This window comes from Asterias amurensis, chromosome 14 (genome assembly GCF_032118995.1).
Source record: "Asterias amurensis chromosome 14, ASM3211899v1".
Lineage (NCBI taxonomy): Eukaryota > Metazoa > Echinodermata > Asteroidea > Forcipulatida > Asteriidae > Asterias > Asterias amurensis.
Genome location: NC_092661.1, coordinates 2455668 through 2482589, shown reverse-complemented (window position 1 = coordinate 2482589; position 26922 = coordinate 2455668). Strand labels below are relative to the sequence as shown.

The 26922-nt window shown below is 40.0% G+C and overlaps 2 protein-coding genes across 3 annotated transcripts; both read right to left on the bottom strand.

The window, feature by feature from the left end:
• Positions 1–469: 469 nt before the first annotated feature.
• LOC139947227 (tubulin alpha-1C chain-like) lies at positions 470–4115 on the bottom strand. The gene is made up of 4 exons (XM_071945104.1): positions 3973–4115; positions 3257–3473; positions 3006–3154; positions 470–2448 (listed from the first exon to the last, which is right to left on the bottom strand). Exons 1-4 carry the CDS (start codon positions 3973–3975, stop codon positions 1447–1449), a joined length of 1371 nt encoding a protein of 456 aa, XP_071801205.1. The 5' UTR covers positions 3976–4115; the 3' UTR covers positions 470–1446.
• A 3714-nt stretch (positions 4116–7829) lies between these two features.
• Positions 7830–24434, bottom strand: LOC139946781 (tubulin alpha-1 chain-like). 2 transcript variants are annotated; one of them, XM_071944476.1, is made up of 4 exons: positions 24296–24434; positions 16744–16966; positions 15884–16032; positions 7830–11185 (listed from the first exon to the last, which is right to left on the bottom strand). In XM_071944476.1, exons 1-4 carry the CDS (start codon positions 24296–24298, stop codon positions 10205–10207), a joined length of 1356 nt encoding a protein of 451 aa, XP_071800577.1. In that variant the 5' UTR covers positions 24299–24434; the 3' UTR covers positions 7830–10204. The 2 variants fall into 2 exon arrangements, with proteins under 2 accessions (XP_071800577.1, XP_071800576.1); XM_071944475.1 differs by lacking the exon at positions 7830–11185 and adding an exon at positions 12713–15126.
• Positions 24435–26922: the final 2488 nt, after the last annotated feature.

Genomic DNA, 26922 nt, shown 5'->3' with positions numbered 1-26922 from the left:
ATCGGGCGAGTTGGTCAAAACACAAGCGTTTGTAACCGTTTTTTATAAAATGCATATGGTTGGAAAGATGTTTTAAAAGTAGAATACAATTATCCACACAAGTTTGCCTCGAAATTGCGTGGTTTTCCTTCTACTGTGCGAACTAACATGGTCGGCCATTTATGGGAGTCAAAATTTTGACCCCCATAAATGGCCGACGTGTTAGTCGACAAGGTAACAGGAGACATGTTTGTGTGGATCATTGTATTCTACTTTTACAACATCTTTCTACCCATATGCATTTTATAAAAAACGGTTACAAACGCTTTTCAAAGACCAACTCGACCGATCCAAGGCAACGTGTTCCTTTAATGTCCCAAAATGTTTTGTTAATGTGTGTGAACAAACAAGTTGACACTGTAATTCAAACAAGCAAGACGAGACAAGAATTTCTGTAAATACCCAAACAAGGTGTTATTCAAGTTAGATAGAAATTTGGTTGGTAATCCTGTTTTTTTATCAAGGAAAACATTTAAAGCTATAAGCAAAGTTTTGTGCTTATTTTATTTATTTTATTTTAATTCTTCGGACAAACAATAAAACAAGCACAGGCCGTCCAGGGAAGGGCAAAAGTAAAATAAAAAAAATGTCATCAAAAAGATGTGCCCTCCCAGACCTAGATCATAAACAGTACACATTTATGTACAATACACTCTAAAATTGCAGTAAAAATTTGAACAAAAGATGGCAAGTAAAAAGCAATTACACAAACAATATAATACACAAGAACTACCGTATAAAACATACCACAATAAAACTAAGGCCCGTTAAGGATTCGGGTACTTTTTGAAAATGTCCACAGATTCACACCAAACCTACAGGGTCCGAAGACAATTACTACAGTAGAAAGCCTCCCCCGAAATACCATCTACTGAGGCGCCGCAGCCCCTGAGAAATGAACAAAACAAGTCACAAAACAATCTTCGTCCCAGTGAGATGAAAATTATTTTAGCATGCAAAAACCCATAAACCAGCCATGGTATTATACCATAACACACCATAACTGGCCAATACGCCCCTACACGCCAAAACTGAAACGAAAAATAACTTCGCGACATTGCTTCACCCATCGCCCCAAAACCAACAAAAAAAGCAACATTCCAAGGGAAACCCTCCACCATCACCATCCCAAAACCGTGCAAGCTCAAAGTAAATCCGTGAGCATTGTGTTTCCTGTTGGAAAAAAAAATGCATAAACCCTTTAAAAAAGTACATACACCCTTTGAAAAAGTAAATCGACCCTTTAATTGTCAAAAGAAAGCAGAAAGACCAATACAAGTTGAAATGGGGGGGGGGGGTAGTAAAGTAATAAGAAATTCAATAAATTGGCACAGGTAACTGGCCACAACCTCGCCGTGATCAGGACGAGAGTACCCCTTTAAAGTGTTGTTGAACAAACACGATGTGTCAGTATTCCTCTAGCGATTCCACGTCTCCATTCTCCACATCTTCAACGTCTCCATTAGTAAAGTCACTGACGACTTCTTCGTAGTCCTTCTCTAGAGTTGCAAGATCGTACCGAGCTTCGTAAAATTCACTCTCTTCCATCCCTTCCCCAACGTACCAGTGGACGAAGGCACGCTTGGAGTACATCAGGTCAAACTTTTGATTCAGACGAGCCCAGGCCTCAGCGATGGCGGTGGTGTTGCTCAGCATGCAGACGGCACGCCGCACATTGGCCAGATCCCCACCTGGCACTGCAGTAGACGGTTGGTAGTTAATGCCCACCTTGAAGCCAGTTGGGCACCACTCGACGAACTGGATCGTACGCTTAGTCTTGACATCTGCGATGGCCGCCATGATGTCTTTCGCCACGACATCGCCGCGGTACATCATGCAGCAGGCCATGTATTTACCCTTGCGAGGGTCACACTTCACCATCTGGTTGGCCGGTTCGAAGCAGGCATTGGTGATCTCAGCAACCGTCATCTGTTCATGGTAGGCCTTCTCAGCAGAGATGACTGGTGCGTAGGAGGCAAGAGGGAAGTGGATGCGGGGGTAGGGCACCAAGTTAGTCTGAAACTCAATCAGGTCAATGTTCAAAGACCCCTCGAAGCGCAGAGATGCCGTGATGGAGGACACAACCTGGGCAATGAGTCGGTTCAGATTCGAGTAAGTAGGCCTCTGGATGTCGAGGTTGCGACGGCAGATGTCGTAGATGGCTTCGTTGTCGACCATGAAGGCACAGTCGGTGTGCTCCAGTGTAGTGTGTGTGGTCAGGATAGCATTGTAAGGCTCTACTACAGCTGTGGAGATCTGAGGAGCGGGGTAGATGGCAAACTCCAGCTTGGACTTACTACCGTATTCAGTCAAGAGACGTTCCATCAAGAGGGACGAGAAACCGGAACCAGTGCCTCCTCCGAAACTCCGGAAGACTAGAAAACCTTGAAGACCTTGGCAGTTCTCAGCCTGTGGAAATCAACAAATAAACTTCTGATCAGTACACTGGTATACTTTGGCACTGAACTTGTTATGTTCGGAACAACAGTTCCGGAGCTGAGGTGATTGTGACAGCATATGTTTGATACTTTGATACATGAGTTCGCATTTTTTTATTTTAAAATATATTTCTTTTGAGATCGCCTAACATCGCCAGGCCCTGGACAGCCACTTCAAGGAGAGGGCTACATTGGGCTATCGACTCATATCAACTGGCACCAGGGGCACATTGTCACCTAGGACTACTCCTGGGGGTTTAACAGGGTTACCCCCTTCACGGAATGCAAGGATGTATACATAATTATGAGCTAGGCTGATGGAGCCAACTGTTTTACGAAGCAATATTGTTGTTAATTGCCTTGCTCAAGGGCACAAGTGTCTTGACCAGGATTCAAACCCACCTTATGTTGCTGACAACACCAGAGCTTGGGCTCGGTGACCTAGACCACTTCTTTTCAGGGCATTTTTTAGAGCAGAATTCTGCGGTAAGCAGGTTATTAATGAAATAATGGGTTCTGGAAACTCACCAGTTTACGGATTCTGTCTAAGACGAGGTCGATGTGCTCCTTGCCGACGGTGTAGTGACCTCTGGCGTAGTTGTTGGCGGCATCCTCTTTGCCTGTGATCAGCTGCTCAGGGTGGAAGAGCTGCCGGTACTTGCCAGTTCGAACCTCATCTGTAAATATTCATTAATCACATGAGTTTATACATTTATAAAAGCCTTCCCCATTTTTTTTTTTTTTTTTTTTAAATGACAGCTCATGTAACATTTCTTTACCTATAACTGATGGTTCAAGATCCACAAAGACTACCCGTGGAACGAACTTCCTTCCCCCGGTCTCGCTGAAGAAAGTCTGAAAGGTGGCGTTGGTTCCCTCGGGCCGGTTTGGTATGACCCCGTCTGGTTCGATGCCGTGCTCCAGGCAGTACAGCTCCCAGCAGGCATTGCCCATCTGGACACCGGCCTGGCCGATGTGAATGGATATGGCTTCACGCTAAAAAAATAATAAAAATGTGTTAATTTTAACCAACATTAATTTTAAGGTAACACAATTATAAATACAAAATCGATTTTACATAGTACACCATCTTTAAAGTTTGCTTTAATACATTCTTGAGTTATACTTGCTATAAAACATTGTTGGGTTAAAATCTGCATTGTTATAAAAACATCTTCTGGAAGAGGAAGAAGAGGGGAAGAAAAGGATAAAAAGCTTATTTCTTGGGCCCTATACATTGAAATCAACAAATCAATTAAAGGGTCCACCATCTTAAGAAAGAACATTGAATTGTTAATTATAAAGTCTTCGAGACAACGTACAGTTTGCACTATAGTCATCGTCAATTACAATAATGAGTATGTATTACATACTATTTAATTGAATTTTGGAGAGAAAAATATATCCCTTATCCCAAAAGTTGTTCAATTATATAAACTTTGCAATACAGTATTTAAAACATCCCTAGATTTAGAATTCTGTTTAATATACATACCATTGTTCCTGTCGTGGGTCATGAAGTATTGTAAACGAAGCGGAAATCCCAGCTTGAGTTCGTGGGAGGAGTGGCGGCTAATTCCCCCGTGGAAACGCTATCGATTCACGCTTCCCACAAGACCAGTGGCTAATGACGATCCGTCAAAACGGAACTGGAAAATACCTCTCTCCAAATTCAATCAAAGGAAATCACCCCGAGTATGAAATCTGACTCAATTGTGATATGTCATTATCACAATAATGCAAGTGAGACTTGAAGACCAAGGGCATTTGGGTAAACGGCTGTTTTGTGTTTAGTCGCAGTACTGTACTATTAGGTAGATTGTTGTATTGAACATTATCGACACTGTACAGAACAGCCATTTTGTATATGATTGTCGCTCGTCATTTTTCGGCAGTCAATTTGTGGTGGTACGTGCATTGAAGATTTATGTTAAAAAACAAAAATGGCTGCTTTTTAAAGTCAATTTAAAATTGATTTTTACATTATCAAAGAGAAACAAATTTTGGGAAAATGACAATAATTCTTTCTTTTTTAAGGAGAAAATTAATAAATTAACCATTTAGCCACTGGACCGCCCAGCCACCTAAAGCGATACACTGTATTATGCGGTAGGAGGAAACCTCGCTATAGCTTTTGTTTGTAGAATAAAAAGAAACATCAAATAAAACTAGATAGTCATTAGTTGGTCTACGCATTGGCGAATCCATCTAGTTTTTTATAGATCATTATTGATCATCCCTTCACAGTTGACTTGTCGAAGCTAATGATGGTGAAATAATTTTAGCTCTTACCCAACAAAACGCTCATTAGTAACACAAATGAAACTGTATTTATCATTTATGGTGATATTGTCGAAAACTAACGCCTTCGCAAATAATCAGCACTGAGCCAGATAAAAGCCTTGAAAAGCTATTGTGTCCATTTTATCATTATACAAAAATAACCGCCATAAATACTACCGTAGGCGTTTAACGAGGGGGTTTATTGCCCCCCCCCCCCCATAAGGACTTGTACAAATATCACCGAAAGGGTCACAAATTGTGCATTTATTTATAAATAATCAGCCTTGGTAAATGTTGAACTATGATTCCAGTAATTTTCTGCAAGAATCTTGAAAAATCATTTCGGCAAACTCGGGCGGTGCAGGGACTAGAGGGTTAATCAGTATAAAAACGCATAGTTTGTTCATTTTACAAAGGGATTCCATTATCCAAACTCAACTCCTTTGGAGTATGCGCCACCGGTAGCCAACGCAGAGGGCTTCTAATTAAAAATCAGTTAGCCTTCGTGCCAACATTTTGCTATTAATTGATGAAACAGCCGTTGACTTTCTGTCTAACAAAAATTCGAGTTTTTTCGTATGACGAAGCTGTTCCATTGTCCATAACAATGGGAAATTACATTTTGACACCCACAACTACAAATATCTGGTAAAATTCCTTTCCCCAAAAGTAGTGAACCTCAAACCATAATAAGCTATAATTCAACCAAATTCCAGAGGCAAGATTCAGACGACTGCACAAATAGCAAGGCATTCTTCTCGATGTTATTGCTAGGACCGTGTAATACGCCCCCGATACGATGGGAGCCTCGGCTGCGTTTGACGGTTGACTGACCAGAGTTAAAGGCGCCCCTTTCGTATAACTTTTAGGTCAGACTGATTTTGTTCGTGAAAGTGACTCTAACAACCGGGGGTGAGACATGACTACAACTCTGAGGGTGTGAATTTGTTGTAAGCAAACTGCTCTCATTTTTTCGGAGTAAAACTACAAAATATAAAGTAAAACTTTTGATTAAAGGGGCACACTGCCTTCAAATCTATCAACCTTTTGCTGTTTGGATATTACCCCTGATCCTTTTTCAAGAGTTGGTCATAGTGTCTTAAAGGGACAGCGAACCTTAATATTCTCATAAACATTGCCCCATATCGCAATAATATTCACGTAATTCGAGACACGACCAAAATCTTGAATATTAAGGTTAATATTTACGTGACTATGGGGCCACAAACCATACGTGAACAAATGTTCGAATATATGTGAGATCTCCCTTTAAAGCCACCGTGAGAAACCGCTTTCTTCGTGGATTAAATTCAGACTAGTCTGTCTCCAAGGCGTTTGTTGTGTTTTAATCGTTGCGACGCAATTCGTAAGAGGGTGTAGTCTTGAAATACGGTTTTGAATGCAGAAGTAATAGCATAATTGTGTGTCGTTGTGGCAGGAGATCAGTCCGCGAGAGATTCAACCCCTCCCCCCCCCAATACGGCAAACTGTGTACAAACTACTTCTGATAACGCCCTCTTTTGTATCCTCTTCCTTCATCCCTTGACGATTTTTCCAACATGGGAACAGAATCTCTGGGGAAATACCTGGGGTCCGATGGCAGGAGACTCTGTCCCCAAGATTCCGGGTGTGTCCCCCCCCCCTGTACTGGGGGAGGGGGGGGGGGGCAGGGGGAAGGGGGGGGGGGTAAGATTCACTTGTCTTGAATGTGATTTGAGTTCAGATGGAAATATCGCCCAGGACCCTACAGGGTACAATTTCATAGAGCTGTTTTTCAAAAAATGCTGCTCAATAAATTTCCTTGCTAAGCATGAACTAGTAGACATCCGGAGGCAATATTACAAACCGTAAATGAAATGTGTGTCGGTGACCTGTTTCTGCTAAGCAAGATTGTCTTTGCTTAGCAAGGTTTTGTGCTAGGTTCTATGAAATTGGGCTATTAAGAGCTTGAGCCCATTCCTCTTTTATTCTGTTGACCACGACACACCAAATAAACCAGCATTACGTAGTAGTTTAATAGAAAACACCATTAGTTTGAATTTTACTACTTTATTTGTTCCAAACTCTTTATTGCATGAACGATATTTAGCAAGATTCAGCTTTGAACCATTCAGGAAAAAGTCACCATTTAAACATAATTGCACACATGAATGGAATTAATGTACTCTTCAAATAGTCAACCATTCATTTAAAGGCACTGGACATCTTTGGTAATTGTCAAAAACCAGTCTTCTCACTTGGTGTATCCAAACATAATATGCATAAAATAACAAGCCTGTGAAAATGTGGACTCATTTGATCGTCGAAGTTGCGAGAGAATAATGGAAGCAAAAACACCATTGTCCTTTCAGATGCTTGAATTCGAGACCTCACCTGAGGTTTCGACCTCAGACTCAAAATATTTAGTGAGAAATTAGTTCTTTCTCAAAAACTACATTACTTTTATACTATCAACAGCTCTCCATTGCTCGTTACCAAGTAGTTTTTTATGGTAATATTAACAAATATTTTGAGTAATTACCAATAGTGTCCATTGCCTTTGAAGATTAGCTGTTCAGAATTAAAGTCACCTGGAAGTGATATTTTTCAAAATAAAGCTTTTGTCACTTATATATGTGTTTTGATGAGTGGAATGTGAATAAACAGTTAACTAAGGTTTTAAAAAATCAGTTTTTATGTTATTTACAAATTTAAGAGTAGACCCCGACCCGAGAGGGCGCTGTTCGTGACGTCAATCGAGGCAGACTTTGCCTGTAATGCGTAGAGTAAACACAATTGCAAAGTACATGTACGGACCAAGTCGTGAGTTTGTACGTTTCAAAAAAAATGTTTTTTTTTTGTTTTTTCCGGCAATGCCGATCAGGTGTATTGCTGCTGAATGCAGAAAAATACTTTTTGAAATGTACCAACTCACGACTTGGACGTACATGTACTTTTCACGTGTGTTTACTACACGCATTGCAGGCAAAGTCTGCCTCGATTGACGTCACAAAAGGGGTAGGCGGAGTCAGCCCCCAAACAACTTTATATTTTTTTAACATACAAATCGTGACAAACAATTACTAAAAAAATTGTTTTATTGTTCGTAAGCATATACTCTTATGTTTGAAAGAAAACAAAATTATATTTCCAGGTGACTTTAAGGAAAATTTTGATGCACCATCCTTTTTTTTTTCTTCCTTTTTTTTCTCTTTGTTTGTCTCACAAGTCAATGATGTTGGCAACCGAGGAGGAGGGTGAAGACAATAATTGTAATATTGGTGTTTCCGCAAACCTTTCCATATCGTCATTCCACCATGCAAAGTTTCAAATCCTACTTTAAAGGCAGCGGACACTACTGGTAATTACTCAAAATAATTATTGTCATAGAACCTTACTTTGGGACGAGTAATGAGGAGAGGTTGATGGTACAAATAATTGTGATAAACAGCTACCTCTGAAGTGACGTTGTTTTCGAGAAAGCATTAATTTTCCACGAATTTGATTTCGAGACCTTTAGAATTAGATTTTGGGGTCTCGAAATCAAGCATCTGAAAGCACACAACTTCGTGTGACAAGGGTGTTTTTTCTTTCATTGTTATCTCGCAACTTCGACGACCAATTGAGCTAAAATTTTCACAGGTTTGTTGTTGTCTGCAAATGTTGAGATACACCAAATGAGAAGAGTGGTCTTTTCAATTTGACAATTACCAATAGTGGCCAGTGTCTTTAATTGTCATTGTTTTTCTTTCACGTCACAAAAACGGAATATCTGACTTCTCGTTGGAGGGAACAAATAGGTTGGAATAAGAAGAAGAAAAAACGAGAAAAAAAGGGGGAAAGGTTTGAATGTTACAACCACATTTACATTAAGCATTTAGTAAAAAGTATAGAAAAGAAAAATAAGCCAGTTTATACCCTGTACAAATATCGGTTATATTATAAATGTAATTATTGCATGAAACTCTTCCAGGATTGTCTATTGTCGTTGTTTCTCTTAAGGGACCATGGATAAACTATGTCACGGGAACGACCGCGTCGCGACGCGTTCCTTCGCGTGACAAGTTGAACAAAAGAAAATCTACGGAGTGGAACGCGTTCTTCTCAACCACTGGGTCTTGAGGAAGACCCACTGTATAACAAAGGAACAATGGTGAGGCCGAAAACCACTGTGTAGTTATAATCGGCTTATCTGGGTAGATATAAACCCAAGTTGTTTCCACTGCAATTTACGTAAACTGTCGTTTCAATAAATAAACAACAACCAACGATCCATGTAAATTATAATAACTGTGTCTCCGGTCTAGTTTATATTTTGACTAGTTTTTTTTTCAAGTTACAAAAAGATTAATCCTAGCCCTTTTCACGCAATAAGTCAAAACACAACCGCAGATTAAAATATAAAAAATATTGCGTCTTTGCACGACCGCCATGCAAAATAATCCCCCAAAATACAACAGAATAAAACAAAATCAATAGGAAAAACATCTTACATTAAACAGTAAAACTATACCCTTTTTTGTACATCCAAGGTATCCAAAATGTTTCATGTTTGAACAATGAAGCCAACACGTTATGTAGTTTTTCTTAAACACGCTAAATATTCCCAAGGAACTGCTGAAAATTCACCACGTTGTTGACATTCGCAAGGTACCAGCAACGGCGCCAATGTTGTACGCTGGTTAGTATTGCAATTTTCGGACACCAGATTCTCCCGAAAGTCTTTATCTCAAGGCGGTTGTAACTAATTTCGTAAACTGTTGCGCAATTTTTCCAACGGAGGGCGGCTCTCCCGCTATCACATTGTTTAGAAAAGCCCTCTAGCGTTCAATGTTTCTTGCATTATAGTTCGTTGCACGTAAAGTAGTAAGACTACTGGGCCGGTATAATTGAAAACACTGTGTGTGAGTGTGTCGCTGGATATAGTGTGTTTGTGTACTACGATGTAATTTTGCGTTGTGTTTTGTGTGATTGCGAGCCGGTCAGCATGATTTCGCGGTACCTTTATGAACAAATCGTGTAAGTGTAATTATCTCTATAAACACGGGTCCTAATGTAATAATTAGATGTAGATACAAAATAAGTTGGCGATGATTTCAAATTTAAGAATAATAGTCACCACTTCAACTTGTTATGGCAGTAGCATATTATTGTATTGGCTTTGGCAAACTCGAGGGTTGGCTGTACATGGACATCTCCAACCCATTGTCTGGTGTATACCTGAGCTAGACCGCAAACACTAATCCTTCACCCCTTCGTGGCTTACTTGCGAGCTGCCTTGTCCACGTAATCTGAACACAAAAGGCACCAACAATAGAGTTCGATAATGAGGTAACTTAAAAATCAGTGAAGTGCTTAATCCATCTTGGGACGGGCGCGTGACAATTTTGGGACGGACTCGTTCTAGAACGAGTCTGACCGCGGGCGGCCGCGTTCTTAGTTTATCCATGGTCCCTAAGATATGTTTAATATTCCTCTCCTTCGTCCTCTCCCTCATCATCGGCAGAGTCGATTCCGACCTCCTCGTAGTCCTTCTCAAGGGCAGCCAGATCCTCACGAGCCTCAGAGAACTCACCCTCCTCCATACCCTCTCCTACGTACCAGTGGACGAAGGCACGCTTGGCGTACATCAGATCAAACTTGTGATCCAGACGAGCCCAAGCCTCAGCGATGGCGGTGGTGTTGCTCAGCATGCAGACGGCACGCTGCACCTTGGCCAGATCACCACCAGGCACCACGGTAGGTGGCTGGTAGTTGATGCCCACCTTGAAGCCAGTTGGACACCAGTCAACGAACTGGATGGTGCGCATGGTCTTGATGGATGCGATGGCAGAGTTGACATCCTTGGGGACGACATCACCACGGTACAGGAGGCAGCAAGCCATGTACTTGCCGTGACGGGGATCACACTTCACCATCTGGTTTGCAGGCAAGAAACAGCCTTTGGTGAGCGAAGCAACGGTCTGCTCTTCATGGTAGGCCTTCTCAGCAGAGATGACTGGGGCGTAGGTGGCAAGAGGAAAGTGAATACGTGGGTAGGGCACCAAGTTGGTCTGGAACTCTGTCAAGTCGACGTTGAGGGCACCATCAAAGCGAAGTGAAGCAGTGACGGAGGACACGATCTGACCAATGAGACGGTTAAGGTTGGTGTAGGTCGGTCTCTGGATGTCGAGGTTACGATGGCAGATGTCGTAGATGGCCTCGTTGTCGACCATGAAGGCACAGTCGGAGTGCTCTAGCGTGGTGTGAGTGGTCAGCACGGAGTTGTAAGGCTCTACTACAGCTGTGGAGATCTGTGGGGCGGGGTAGATGGCAAACTCCAGCTTGGACTTCTTGCCGTAGTCGACGGCCAGACGCTCCATCAACAGAGATGTGAAGCCAGAGCCGGTACCACCACCGAAGCTGTGAAAGATGAGGAAACCCTGAAGACCGGTGCACTGGTCAGCCTATTAAGACCAAAATAGATACAAAGTACACCGTGTTAGTATCCAGTGTTGTAAACTAAAATTTCCTCAAAGCTTAGGCTTTTCAAAACCACGACTTTGGCTAAGGGGTCGGCTAAGGCCCCAAGTTCGACGGTGCCTGAAAGGCTCTGGACACCTTTGGTAATTGTCAAAGACCAGTACTCCCACTTGGTTTATCCCAACAAGTGCATAAAATAACACATCTGAGTTTGATCTCAATTGGTCATTGAAGTTGCAAAAGAATCATGAAAGAAAAAACACCCTTGTCGCACATGTTGTGTGCTTTCAGATGCTTGATTTCGGGACCTCAAAATCAAATTCTGAGGTCTCGAAACCAACTGCAAAAATTTGAGTGAGAAATTACTTCTTTCTCGAAAACTACGTTACTTCAGAGGGAGTCGTTTCTCACAATGGTTTGTACTATCAACAGCTCTCCGTTGCTCGTTACCAAATAAGTTTGCATGCCAATATTATTTTGAGTATACCAATAGTGTCCAGTGCCGTTCATGCAGGTTTCTTTATGGGCTTGCGAGGTACAGTTTCACTTTTGAGACATTTTTTGTTTCATTTAGACATGTTTTTATAATGGGTGCGTTCAGTTAGCTTCCCTGGGTCGACCCCGTGGTGCTCACTCGGGCGAGCCCCTGACAAGAGCTAAACGAACGATCACTTGCCCTCTCGTTGTGACGTCATGCACCCCGGGCCAGCCCCTGTGACCCGTACCACAAGCAGGGCACTTGGGGCTGACCCGGGTGAGCCCCTGGAATGACGTCAAAGCTATTCGAACGTAACGGGGCAGACCGGGCCGACCCGGGGAAGCTAATCGAAAGCATCCAACGATGCAACTAAACTGAACCTGCTAAATGAGAACATAGCCAGGAAACAATTTCATAGATCTGCTTAAGCAGACAATTTTGCTTAACTCTTCATTTCTGCTTAGCAGCATTGAGCAGGATACCAGTCACAAATTGTCCATTTGGTATGGTACTTTGACTGATAACCTTAATCTGATAAGCATAATGTTGATGTGCTTAGCTACTTTTTGTGCTTAAGCAGCTCTATGAAATTGGGCCTAGGGGTTGACGTCACAAAGAGTTAAGACTAGTCTTATCTCGAGTCATGACGAGTAACTCGTTCTCACTTAGGACTTGCCTTAAGTTTTTTTTTAGTCTTAAGTTAGGACTAGTCCTTACTCTTTGTGAAATCGACCCCTGGTTTCCTGTTACAAAAATTGCAATTATCACAACCTCGTTTCTAGGGTTGACCGATTTCGCCGCGCCATTTTCCCGGCTCGCCGCTCGCTCAAACTCCCGGGTACGTTTTCGCGGCTGCAACCAATAAATATTGTTCGGTCATTAACAGCCCGTGATAAACAAATCCATCCGAAATCGTTATTCGTTTACTAATGAAGACCACAAGCACGGCAGTCGAAACGTTGAGAATAAATAAAATGCTTCCTTTCGGAGATCAACAAAAAAAAAAATCCGGATTTTCTTTCCATAAATTTATTGTCTTCACTGTCAATGAAAAGCCTCAATATTACACATACAAATTGTTCACTTTTAAAAACAAAGAAATTTGAGTTTAAATATATTCAGCCACAGTCAGCCTAAAGTTTGAGTCTTCGTGGATAAATAAAAGATTCCGAATACTCAACTGGGTAAACAGCTATTTCGATTTAAAATGCTCCTTTGTTATTTGAAACAATGTGACTTGCTAATAGTTGTGCACACTTGAAAAGTAATAATTATCGTGAATATAAAGGGGATATAAATAGTGTTGTAAAACAAACATATTCAGTGGTATTAACACAAAGACTGTGCTATGTTATTTTTAAAGGGGTGTGCGAGTGTAATCTACCACATAAACATTTTTGTTCTTCTTCGTTAAGACGTTTCTTGATAAGTTCTAGAGGCTTGAAAGGAATGTACTCTTTCAGTAACACTTGATGTACCACCCCTTTATGAAGTGTTTCTAAAAACTAGAAATTGGAAAAAAATGTACTCTCAAAATGACCACCCCTTTTATGGTATGTTACTTAGTGACTCTAGAATTTGAATAAATGTGCTCTTCTTATTAGCAATGACGTACCATCCCTTTATGATATATTTCTTGAAAAAAAACTATAGGAGTGGAATGGATGTGCTCTTCTAATAACCAATAATGTACCCTCTTGTTTTTATTCATTGCTTGTTAAAGAGTTATTATAATAAATACAATATTCCCAAAACCAACGACGTAGCTTCACCTGGTATAATTCTTGTAAACTTAAGGATTGGAATGAATGTACACTTCATATAACCAACCATCTAAAAAAAAAGACAAGCTGATTCAGAAAGAAATGACTTCTTTGAGATTGGTTATGAAAGGTGTTTAAAGTTTTCATGAGACAACGTTGTTGGCGAACTCAGGAGGAGATCAAGCGAAGTCAATTGTCATATTTTTTACTTCACAACAAAACCTTCCAGAATCTGACTCCTCGGTTCGGGCAAAAAAAAAAGAGGTTAAAACAAGAATGTTACCATAACACATTTACATTTAGAAATTAGTAAAACATTATAGACAAGTAAAAGAAACGCGAATCATTAGCCAGTTCACACCCTGTACAACTATAATAACAGTTATACTGTACAAGAAGTGATTGCATGATACTCTCCCAGGACGGTGGAATTGTTGCTGTTGTTGTTGTTGTTGTTGTTGTTGTTGTTTGCTGTTGTGTTTTGTTGTCGTTTGTTGCTGTTGTTGTTTGGTGTTTTTTTCTTGCTGCTTGTTGTTTGTTGTTTGTTGTTTGTTGTTTGTGGATTGTTGTGTTTTGTTTTTTTGTTTTTGTTTGTTGTTGTTGCTGTTGCTGCTCTTGCTGCTGTTGTTGTTATTGATGTTGTTTTTGTTGTTGCTTGGTTTCAAGGCTGTTTTGTTCGGTTAGACTTGGCTGTTGACTTTTAGTATTCGTCCTCTCCTTCTCCCTCTGCCCCTTCTTCGGCAGAGTCGATTCCGACCTCCTCATAGTCCTTCTCCAGGGCAGCCAGATCCTCACGAGCCTCAGAGAACTCACCCTCCTCCATCCCCTCTCCTACGTACCAGTGGACGAAGGCACGCTTGGCGTACATCAGATCAAACTTGTGATCCAGACGAGCCCAGGCCTCGGCGATGGCGGTGGTGTTGCTAAGCATGCAGACGGCACGCTGCACCTTGGCCAGATCACCACCGGGCACCACGGTAGGTGGCTGGTAGTTGATGCCCACCTTGAAGCCAGTTGGACACCAGTCGACGAACTGGATGGTACGCTTGGTCTTGATGGATGCGATGGCAGAGTTGACATCTTTAGGGACGACGTCACCACGGAACAGGAGGCAGCAAGCCATGTACTTGCCGTGACGGGGATCGCACTTCACCATCTGGTTGGCGGGCTCGAAGCACGCAGTTGTGATCTCTGCAACGGTAAGCTGCTCATGGTAGGCCTTCTCAGCAGAGATGACTGGGGCGTAGGTGGCAAGAGGGAAGTGAATACGTGGGTAGGGCACCAAGTTGGTCTGGAACTCTGTCAAGTCAACGTTGAGAGCACCGTCAAAGCGAAGTGAAGCAGTGACGGAGGACACGATCTGACCAATGAGACGGTTAAGGTTGGTGTAGGTCGGTCTCTCGATGTCGAGGTTACGACGGCAGATGTCGTAGATTGCTTCGTTGTCGACCATGAAGGCACAGTCGGAGTGCTCAAGGGTGGTGTGAGTGGTGAGGATAGAGTTGTAAGGCTCTACTACAGCTGTGGAGATCTGTGGGGCAGGGTAGATGGCAAACTCCAGCTTGGACTTCTTGCCGTAGTCAACAGCCAGACGCTCCATCAACAGAGATGTGAAGCCAGAGCCCGTACCACCACCGAAGCTGTGAAAGATGAGGAAACCCTGAAGACCGGTGCACTGGTCAGCCTATTAAGACCAAATAGATACAAAGTACGCCAGATTAACATACAGTGTTGTACACTTTCACATTAATCTTTCCTCAAAGCTCAGCAGTTTCGATTCCAGGGATGACCTTTATATGCAAATGACGTCATTTGCCAAAGGGCGCCCGCTGCTAGAGGTCAAAGGACCGTTGGTCATTGGCTCACGGCCTGTGCCGCGCGTACACGACGTGCGTTTTCCATTATTTCGTCATACATTCTCAATTAAGAGCAAGTTCGAGTGCGCACATGTAGTCCACCAGTGGTCGACCACAGACTAGCAACGCACATGCGCAGTGACGTACTCACCCGAACGACTCGTTTGGTAGTCCAGTCAACCTTCCACCTTTTCGCTAAAGTGTCACTGGTTCCCCTCTGCGCTTAACACATGTTAGAATGGAACATGCTGTTGGGACCAGTGAAGAAACCATGGGCTCGAGGCTGGTTCCAAATGGTCGACCACAGTAGTCAACCAATGGTCGACCAGCCTGGGTTCGAGTCAAAATGGTCAACCTTTAGTTAACCATTGTGCACACTCGAACTTGCTCTAAGATGGCGCCGTGATGATGTCAACCTTTTGCGAATGAGGTGCATGCTGGTCTAGGTAGCGATCAAACTTGATCGCTAGCTAGACCAGCATGCACCTCATTCCACTCATAACGCGCGCGTACCGAGTATTTTCGGTGAGGTCAATGCATAAGTTCCATAACCTTAATTCTACCGAATTTCAAAACCAAACTTACAAGTTTCCTTAGGCGATCCATGACTACATCAATCCACTCCTTGCCGACGGTGTAGTGACCTCTGGCGTAGTTGTTGGCGGCATCCTCCTTGCCTGTGATCAGCTGCTCAGGGTGGAAGAGCGCGCGGTAGGTTCCAGTTCGGACCTCGTCTGTAAATAAATTGTCAAACAAAATGAGTTAAAATTGTGTCGTTTTTGAATAAAAACCCTTCCCGTCTTGAGTGTTAAAGGCACTGGGCACGTTTGGTAAAGACCAGTATGCTCACTTGGTGTTTCCCAACATTAACAAACCTGTGAAAATGTTGGCTCTCGACTGTTGGTTATGGAAGTTGCAAGAGAATAATCAATGAACAAAAAATTGTTGCACAACTTTCGGTGCTTTCAAATGCATAATAAAAGGTGAAGTATTTTATTATTTGATCGAGCAAAGTACCTCTTTCTCAAAAAGTACTTTTAATTATTTCAGAGGGAGCCGTTTCAAAAAAAAAAAATCAACAGCTCTCCATTGCTTGTTACCAAGTAAGTTTGGATGCTATAACGATTATTTTGAGTAGTGTCCACCAGTAACTATAAAACTTTTAAGAGCTTAATCGAAGAAAAAAAGCACGGAACAGCTTTGTATTTTTTGACAAAAGGATTCCTTTTTGTTTGCAAGTCGCCAGGCACACAAGGCCTGAAGGCCACTTCAAGGTGTGGGCTACAATCAACTATTTTTTTTCCAGGGGCATATTGCCACCTACTCCTAGGGAGAAAACAGGGTTCATACTGTTGTAGGCTTGGGTATCATCCATCGGAAGCCCGGTTGGTAGAGCAGAAAGCATTACCTCCAAAATGACAACCAAAAAAAGACAATCTACTTACCAACAACCGAGGGTTCTAGGTCGATGAAGACGGCACGAGGGACGTGCTTGCCTGAGCCGGTCTCGGCAAAGAAGGTGTTGAAGGAGTCGTCTCCACCTCCGATGGTCTTGTCACTGGGCATCTGACCATCAGGCTGGATGCCGTGCTCCAGGCAGTACAGCTCCCAGCAGGCATTCCCCATCTGGACTCCGGCCTGGCCGACATGGACTGAGATACATTCACGCTAGAAGAAAGTAAAGTTAGAAACAAACTTGTTCAAAAACATACGAAAATGGTTTGAAAGAATGGAGTTGAAATTGTAACCTTCGTAGAATTATTCACTTGGTTTCACCCATATACACCGACGTGTGTGCTGGCACTGTATAATAATAATAATAATAATAATAACAATAAATGTGGCTTTTTGTATAGCGCACATGTCCGTCACCCAGTGACGCTCCTGGCGCTGTAACATACAGTATTTCTCTGTCAGACGTGGGACTACGTTTGAGTTATGAGACCTAATTCTGATAGCACCATGTAATGCTTCACGACGAATGCACTTGGTTCTTTTACACGCGTTACATAACACATGGGGCCAACGGCTTAACGTCCCATCCGAAGGACAACTCGGGTGAGATTCAAAGAATTGTAATATTTTTGTTTACAAAAGCACTCTACTTGTTGTTCTTGTCACGTACTATCAAAAGAAGCCGCCCACCTAATTATTCACCGTAATTGACTAATTGGTGAGCTAATTGGTGTGCCACTCCACGCACTAGCGATGCTTCTTTAGTATATCGTCGCTTATTACAGCTCCAGTCGTGCTGTAATGTATGCCAAAAATGAAATTATACACCAAAGGCTTCGTGTCATGTGTGGTCTTAATATAGCAAATTTACCACGGTTGAGTTAGTCTGAAGGTTACAGGCACTAGATACTATATTGGTAATTACAAAATTACTTCGGTAACGAGTAAAGGGGAGCTGTTGATATATTCTGAGAAACGGCTCCCTCTGAATGAATAAACGCAGTTTTTGAGAAAGAAGTAATTTCTCACTCAAAATTTCACATGGTAAAATACTTCAGCTGAAGCCTTTTTATTAGGTTTACGAAAGCACCCAAATTTGTAGAAACAATGGTATTTTTTCTTTCAATAATCGTTGGCAACTTCGATGACTTCAAATGAGACAACGTTTTCACAGGTTTGTTATTTAATACATGATGTTGGAATACACGAAGTGAGAATACTTGGCCCAATTTCATGATTCTGCTTACCGCCGAATTCTTCGCTTACGATCACCATTCTCCGCTTACGTGCAAGCGCCGAATTTCTGCGCTAGCTGTGTAAGCGTAGAACGCCCAGTGGAGTAGGCAAGCACAGAAGCCAAACTTCGCAGCTAACTCGTGAAATACGCTTGACGTAAGCAAGCACGGAAATCCCTGCTTCCGTAACCGCCGATTCTTTGCTTACGGTAAGCAGAAAGCACAAAAATTTGCTTTGCATGAAATGTTTGCGTTGATGATTACCAACCACATTTTCACGTGATTTTCATGATAAGCAAACAACAGCTAAATACCATTAACAGGCTATAATTATGCAACAAATGGAAAAATGGTTGGTAAATATCAACAAAGGCAGAAATGTTATGCTAAGCAAACTTTGTGTGCTTAGTGGCTCTATGAAATTGGGCCCCTGTCTTTGACAATTACAAGAGGTGTCTATAGGCCTTTAATATACCAAATTGATCACAGTGGATCTAAAAAAAACCTGAAGGTTAACTTCGACCGTCTGGAACTAAATGGGAGGGGGTTGGTGGCTGAAGGGGGGGGGGGTAGAGCGTAATGAGCGTCTGGTCTAATGATGTGCATAAATTAATTAAATCTACATACAGTGTATATATTTACAACATCCATTATGCAGCAGGCTAGACAGAAGGTTTGCCTTTGTTCATATAACCTTTAGCCATAATTACTACACGCTTCATTGCTTATAAAAATTATTTCTATTGTAAAGACATTTTTTTTTTTCTTTTTTTTTTTTGGTGAGTAATTTGAAGTATACATGACAAATGATTACAAAAACAAATGGCGGTTATGCGTCATGCTATTGATAATAGTAAACATGTATAATAATAGTTCTCGATATTCGATCTAGGCCTATAATTATGATATTTCTCAATTTCGTGGAAATTTGAAACTGTTATTTTAGAAAAAAAGCAATAAGCAATAATGAATACGTAGTCGAGTTGTCTAATTTTAAGGTTTTCTTTAAAAAAAAACAGTCCGGTCGCCGAAGTCTGTTTGATTATAAAAATCATATTACTTACTACCCTTCTTTGGCTGTTGTTTTTGTAGTTGTTTGTCTTATTAGTTATTAGGATTTGAAACTTTGCATGGTGGACATACGATAGCTGTCTGCGGTAACACCATGTAAATCTCTAATTGAGTTGGCATGGGTGGTTCTGATAGGTTTCTACAGTTCTACAGTAGCTGTGTACAGAGGAAGAGTCCTATATAGGGCTACAGTTGAAACCAACGTTTCTTTTCAGAACCACCCCAACTCATTTAGAGATGGTGTTACCGAAAACCTTACTATGTCGTTGTTGCTGATGTGGTTGCTGCCTCATAATTGCTGTTGCCTCACATGATTGTGTGCTTTTCCTTTTACTTCGTTTACTAACATGGTTTCTCATATTGGAATACCAAATTAGCGGACTCCACAAAATGGTGGATCATAGTTACTTTACGAATTAGCATGAGAACAATAACCTTTAGAGTAAACAACAATTTCAAGGCATTTTGTGTCTCGATCTTTACACTTCAGACAACCGGGGGGGGGGGGCTATGTCTGAAGACATCAATTTTGACAATCATGCGAAGGATAAAGCAAAAAGTCAATATCATACCTAGGAGGAAAATTAATTTTTAATATTAGTACTCCCTGCGTGTAACCTTTAAAATGAAATTGTGAATGCCTCCACAGAATGGAGGACCGTGTTAAAATTTACACCGTTGCTGTTGCTGTTGTTACATCTAAACACCAAGAGGGGTTCAAAACTAACACCATACGGTGTTAGTGTTTTGATATAACACCAATCTAATTGTGTTGGCATAAATAGTGTTTCATTATCAACAGCAAGTCGGTGTTTACGGTTATAAACTAGTTTGGAGTAATTACCAAGATTAACCATCCATTTAGAATAAATATTTAAAAGGGAACTAAATATTTATTTTGAGGCAAACATTTGAGAAGAGGTATTAGGCTATTATCATCATTTGATGCCAAATTAGTTGGATCAAACTCAAATAGATACAGTCGTTTGACCAGTTCTGGATCACTTCTTGAATTCACATGGTTTTTTGTTGCAATCTCTTTGATATCTTAAACAAAAAAGTTTATCAGTTTACCTAAACATGTCATAAATCTCACCAAGTATTCACTGACAAAAAAAGATTAGTTCTTTTGAAGAGGCTTTGAGAAAAGTATCATCACCTGTTTGACCAGTTCAGGATCAGTTGAATCTATTCTGAATCAGTAGAGTGCCCTTTATTGTAAACCCATACTCCCATTCATAAAACTGTCTCTCAAGGACACGACACATCAGAGGTGTGTTGGCATGGACTTGGACTTCCTTTCTTTAGTGAATGTCATGCAAGTGTCTTCAATAGCAGCGCAAAAACCCAGCGACAAAACCACAAAACAACAGCAAAGGCAAATGAAAAAGTGAAGCGAACCTAAAAAGCATTATTGACCCCTCCAAGCTTAATTTTCTCACAAAATAAAAAATCTACAAGAATTTGTTGAAGTAATGTTTCTCAAAATCAACTAAATAAACTTTCTATTGCAGTAGTATGATTTTACCAGACTTAGTAAGTTAGTGCGGCACCATTTGACGCAATGAGATGTTAAGTGATCCCGAACTGGTCAAGGGTAAGTTGCCCCCCCAAAGAAGATTTTGATAACTTTGTCTCCTCAAAAAAGCAAGATGACTGCACAGTATTTACAGGAATGTTTTTTTACACATTCTTATCATTTTACATAAATATTTTTTGCCCCGGCACTCCAATTCTAAAGGTAAGAAGTTTTAACAGTGTTTTTCAACCAACATTTTTCAACAACAAAAATGACAAATTTCGCAGACAACCTTCAGGAAAACGGCCATAATTTATTTGCTGATGATGTTTGGCACCTTATTTTGGGTCTGTTGGTTTAATGGATGTTAATCTTCACATTAATCAACAAAAATTGGTAATAATGAGAAATGATATAATTATTTGGTTATTGCAAAGTTGAAGTGATCCCGAACTGGTCAATGATCCCGAACTGGTCAAATGACTGTATAGACTAAATATAAATGTTTCTAAATTAAGGCACTATGTATCAGTCCTAAAAGGCAGTGGACACTATTGGTAATTACTCAAATAATTATTAGCATAAAACCTTACTCGGAAAAGAGTAATGGGGAGAGGTTGATAATAAAAAACATTGTGAGAAACGGCTCCCAATGAAGTGACGTAGTTTTCGAGAAAGTAGTTTTCCACGAATTTGATTTCGAGACCTCAAGTTTAGAATTTGAGGTCTCGAAATCAAGCATCTGAAAGCACACAACTTGGTGTGACAAGGTTTGTTTTTTCTTTTTTTCATTCATATCTCGCATTTTCGACGACCAATTGAGCTCAAATTTTCACAGGTTTGTTATTCTATGCATATGTTTAGATACACCAAGTTGGAAGACTGGTCTTTGACAACTACCCAATAGTGTCCAGTGTCTTTAAGTAAATTGTCAAAGACCTCTATTCTCACTTGGTGTGTTTAAACATATGCATAAAATAACAAACCTGGGAACATTTTGACTCAATTGGTCATCGATGTTCAAAAGAATAATAACAGAAAAAACACCTTTGCACAAATTAACGTGTGCGCTTAAAGCCATTATACACTTTCGGTAAACAGTATTGTCCAAGTCCCACACTTCGTGTATCACAACTTATATATAAAATAACAATCCTGTGGAAATTTAGGCTCAATCGGACATCGGAGTCGGGAGAAAATATAGGGAAAACCCACTCCTGTTTTCGCGCGTTTCGCCATGTCATGACATATGTGTTTATAACAAATCCGTAATTCTCGTTAACGAGAATTTATATTGTTTTACCGTTTTCTCAAAAAGTAAAGCATTTCATGGACTAATATTTCAAGAGAAGTCTTTCACTATTACCTTCTGTAAACCCTGTAAATTATTTGTAAATCTGTGAACTTTTTTTTTTTTTTCTGTACCGAAAGGGTCCAATGGCTTTAAAGATACCTAATAAAAGGCTCCAGGGCTGAAGTCTTTGAAAATTGCCTTTTTCTTAAAACCTGTTTTACTTCAGAGGGAGCCGTTTCTCACAATGTTCTATACTATCATCAGCTCTCCATTGCTCAGCTGGGGTGTCGTATTCAATTTAAATATTTTAGTGAGAAATTACTTCTTTCTCAAAAACTACGTTACTTTGGAGGGAGCCGTTTATCTTACTAACAACAGCTCTCCATTGGGTAATTTCTTATTTTGAGCAATTACCAATAGTGTTCAGTGCCTTTAAGGTTTTTTTATGAGTGACTTTCATTCCTTTCTTCGCTGTATGGATGACCTATTTTGTTTATCAGAAATAATTGTATAATGTTCCTTTGTTGATTCATTCATCAATCAAAAAGTCCATTAAACAAATATCTCACGGCGTGTGAATATTTTTTTGATTAAATGACACACATCGTCGCAATTTTAATCTTGAAAAAATATGATGGCACATTTGGTCAGATGCTATTAATTTCAGCTCTGCCGTTTATAATAACTAATTAGCATATGAATAGCCTGGCAATAACCCCAACCCGCTAATAAAAACCTGACGTCATCAGTCTGATAGAAAAATTAGATAGAAATAGATAAACAAATCTAAAAATATCCACTTATTCTTTGGAAAGATATTTTGTATGATAACTGACGGCAAGATATGTTAATGCAAAACCTCAAAGATAAAATAATTGAAGCTAATTTAGTGTGATATAGGGAGATATGGTATAATTTTTTTCAGATAAAATTTTTTTTTCATACTCAAATTATGTTTTAAATTTAATATTACAGCGTGAAATCGTCGCATGTTTGAATATTTTGTGTGTTATGAACGTTAAAATTTATAAAGCAACATACAATATGACTACCATTTCCTGGTGCATGTTTTTCTCCATCCTACAATGTAGACTTTTAAACAGGAATATTTTAATTATTTCCTTCTTGTAGCACCTTACCAAGAGTGGTTATATTACTATTAGCCTGGTTTGGTTTGGGTTGCACTTGCATAAAAAAATAAAAAAAATAAAAACTTCGAAGCATTGTCGTGAAATTAGGAGGTTAAAGCACGCTGGCAACAATTATTTCGTATTGGGATTCAAACTACATCTAGCCACCGTGGGCTGGCTATATAGCTCAGTGGTCTAGTGGTAAGACATCTGCATTTAGCAATGCAAAAGTCTTGGGTTCGAATTCCATCAGACTAAAAACACAATTACTTATCATCAAAATATATATTCTGATAATCTCTGTATACGAAAAAAAAAAAACAATCCCCCGACCTTGCTTTCTTTCCATTGGAAGCTTGGGATTCAGTTAGTTTGATCAATAAAAACCTAATCCGAGTTTATTCTAAGTCTATTGAATAATTTAATACTGTCAGATGCTAAGAAAGTGAAGGCTTTTGTTATGTACTTAAATTTTGTTGAAAACACGTACAAGCATCAACGACGCGTAAACAAAGAGCTTACCAACATAAAACAAACTAATGGTAATAACTGAAACGACATTTTAATCAACCATAATCTTCACAGACTGCCGGCTTGTAGTCGCCATTTCAAAGATTGGACGATAAAAATGCGGGTGTATTTTTTGGCTGCCTTTAGCTTTTTTGAATTACCAACAGTGAATGACCAGAGCAAACTAGTCGAAACATTGATACCAAATTTAGAACTAATACTGAGAAGTTCCCTCGATCCACTAAAGCGAAAATAGAAGTCCTGTCCGATTTTCTACCTTCCGCCCAGGTAGTAGTTAAAAAGCAGGACAGTTCTTTTCAGCACCGAGAAGTAATACCAGGCCTCGAGTTTTTTCTTTCAAAGGGCAATGCCATTTTCATTTTGCAAAGGGCACTTCCATTGGAAAATCTTAAAGTCATTGGAAAGAGTCTGAAGCGGGGGCACCATTGACAAGACCATGGCAATGGTGACAATGACCTTCGCGCCCTGCGTGTAATTCCAAGCAAAGACGAGGTATCGAAAGAACAAAATCAACCTAGCAAGTAGATACACAACCTGGTGTTTCTACAAATCATACAAACTGATGATAAAATTTTCTGTCTTCCCCAACAATTAACTTTAATCAACTATAATCTTTAAGCTTTCCGGCGGGTAGTCGCCGTTTGCCAAGATTTAACGATACAAATGCGGGTTATTGCTTGCCTTTTAAAATAACCACCAGTGAAATAAAACTACTACAAATTATTCCTGTTTAAAAAAATAACTGAAGAGAATTTAACTTACCATATTGACTGTTTCTTGTTAGTTTACAGAAATTATTGAGAGAGAAAAGATGCTTTTCTATTCAGCTGGCGAGCAGGAATACTCTTTTTTCGGTCCGTTTGTAATGACGGCGAAAGACGATGTGCGCTACTCGGCTCAAAGATGGCTTTATTATAACGAAACAAGTGTCGTCTGCTCACGTCGCTGTGCTCGCCACTGATTGGTCGGCCAACCTTGCGCGCCATATTGTGAAAAGATGGCATTATGTTGCCATGGTATCAGGCACTGTTGTCTGCTAGTGTCACTAGTGGGTTTCGGGAGATATGCGGTTAAATACATTATGGATATTGTTTTATTACTGTACGATCGATTTAGCCATTACCAATGTCGTCAATTATAATGTATTACTTGTGTACGAAATTTCGCATCTTTGGTTCAAATTGATTTTTTTCATTAATCCAAACAAGATGTCCGGGAATTCATTGTGCAGGTTGGTGCAACTTAAAAGAAAACCAAATTGTGATGAGCATTTAAACCTAATTACTCAACTGCATCCGAATATCTACAACAAAATGGCTTGTTTCTATTATTACAACATCAACTATGGACACTATTGGTAATTATTGTCAAAGACTAGTCTTCACAGTTGGTATATGCATACAATAACAGACCTGTGAAAATTTGAACTCATTTGGTCGTCGAGGTTTTGAGAACAAAGCAGTAGATACACCACGTTTGCCTTCATGAAACTATACCATGATCTCAGAGACAAAAATGTGTATGGTTGCAGTTTATTTTCGTCCCATGTTTTTCACTCCATTTTTAGTATACCATATCATTTGAAACATGCTGATCAACTGGGTGAAAATGTCTGTCAACATTTGTTTTGTTTTTCTTAACGTTGTTCCACCCTGTATTGTAACAGTGTATTCGAAGACTTTCATTTTATTCAAAAATGACGAGCTCGGAACCCCTTCGCCACTTGTTTTCATAACTCCTAAGCAATTGAAATTTTTTGACAGCGAGTCACAAAATGCAATTACACACCGGTTTGGCCTTCATATATTTTATTAATTTGTTTTAATTAATTAGTGGTAATTAGCTGTTACCAAAGACAAGGTTATATCTCTATCAGGCCTCACTCTCTCCGAAGCTGAAGAGAGCATTACTCGCAGTCATGACCTCCACTAGGGCATTTGTGTAAGGTCAATATAATTTTGTAATAAATTTACAGCGATATTTAAAAGCTGTTGGCAACAGCTTATTCTTTACTACAGATCGATGTAAACACTGTTCGGTCATGTTTCATATTAATTGACTAATCGTAAACAAATTAGTCCATGGTGAAATGATTGTTGTAATAAGCTCTTGACTCTTTGACAAAGTGGTGGTAATTAATGCCTTATGTCATAAGTCTTTAGTGTTGGACAATACAATACAATACAATACAATACAATGGGTTTTTATATAGCGCCATTTCATTTAAACCACAGCACTTTAAACGAACAATAGCATCCCTTTATTATGTTTATTGATAATAAGATACTGGAAAACATGTACTCTTCCAGAAACCAGTGATGTGCCATCCCTTCATGACATGTTTCTTGAAAACTAGAGGATTGGAATGAATGTATTCTTCCACAAACCAGTGATGAACCATCCGTTTATGATATGTTTCTTGAACACTAGATGATTTAAATGAATGTACTCTTCCAGAAACCAGTGATGTGCCATCCCTTTATGATATGTTTCTTGAACACTAGAGGATTGGAATGAATGTACTCTTTTAGAAGGAAATAATATGTGCAACCTCGTGTTGATGATTTGAACTATTAAAATGAATGTACTCCTAAAAAACAATGATGTACCAAATCCTTGATGGTTTTATTTCCCAAAACAAACAAACAATACACCCCCTTTAACAGTTTTTTTTTCTTTTTCAAATAGATACTTTGGATTTAATTTCCATATACATACTAATTCCCCAAACAAAATGCTGTAAATCCCCTTTGTCAATATGTCTTAAAGACTAGTGCATCTGCACACATTTATTCTCCCTAAAAATAAACAATTTTTATTTACCCATCTATGTTTCTTGAAACCTGTTGAGTTTGAATTTGACACACTTTCCTAAAAGAAAACAAAATAAGCCATAATCTTTGCTGTAGAAGGTAGGTTAATGTATATCTATAAACCTGTTGAGTTCAAGTAGAACACACACTTTCATACAAGGAGAAATATATCACAATTTGGGGGTCTCGCTGCTGTAATAGTAATCGGCCACACCGCAATTTCCAGTCGATGAAGGTCGCACTATCGAACCGAAGCAGGCAGTTTTAAGCACCATCGGTTGCCGTGGTGACGCATTTACCCGCGCTCCAAACCGATTCCGCGCCATTTCACGATGGAGTGACGGACAATTACAGAACAAAGGATTCACAAACCTTGACGGATTGTTCGCACAAAAGACCTACACTTGTTGTTTCCATCAGGAGACGGTTATTTTTGATATTTGCAGCCAAAGTTCACAACTGTTGCATCAAAATAACCCCAAAGTCCAAAAAATATATAATCCAAGAAATGTATCTCTGAAACATTTCTTGTGATTTCTTTTCATCTTGAAGTCTCCCAAATTCTCTAAAGAACAA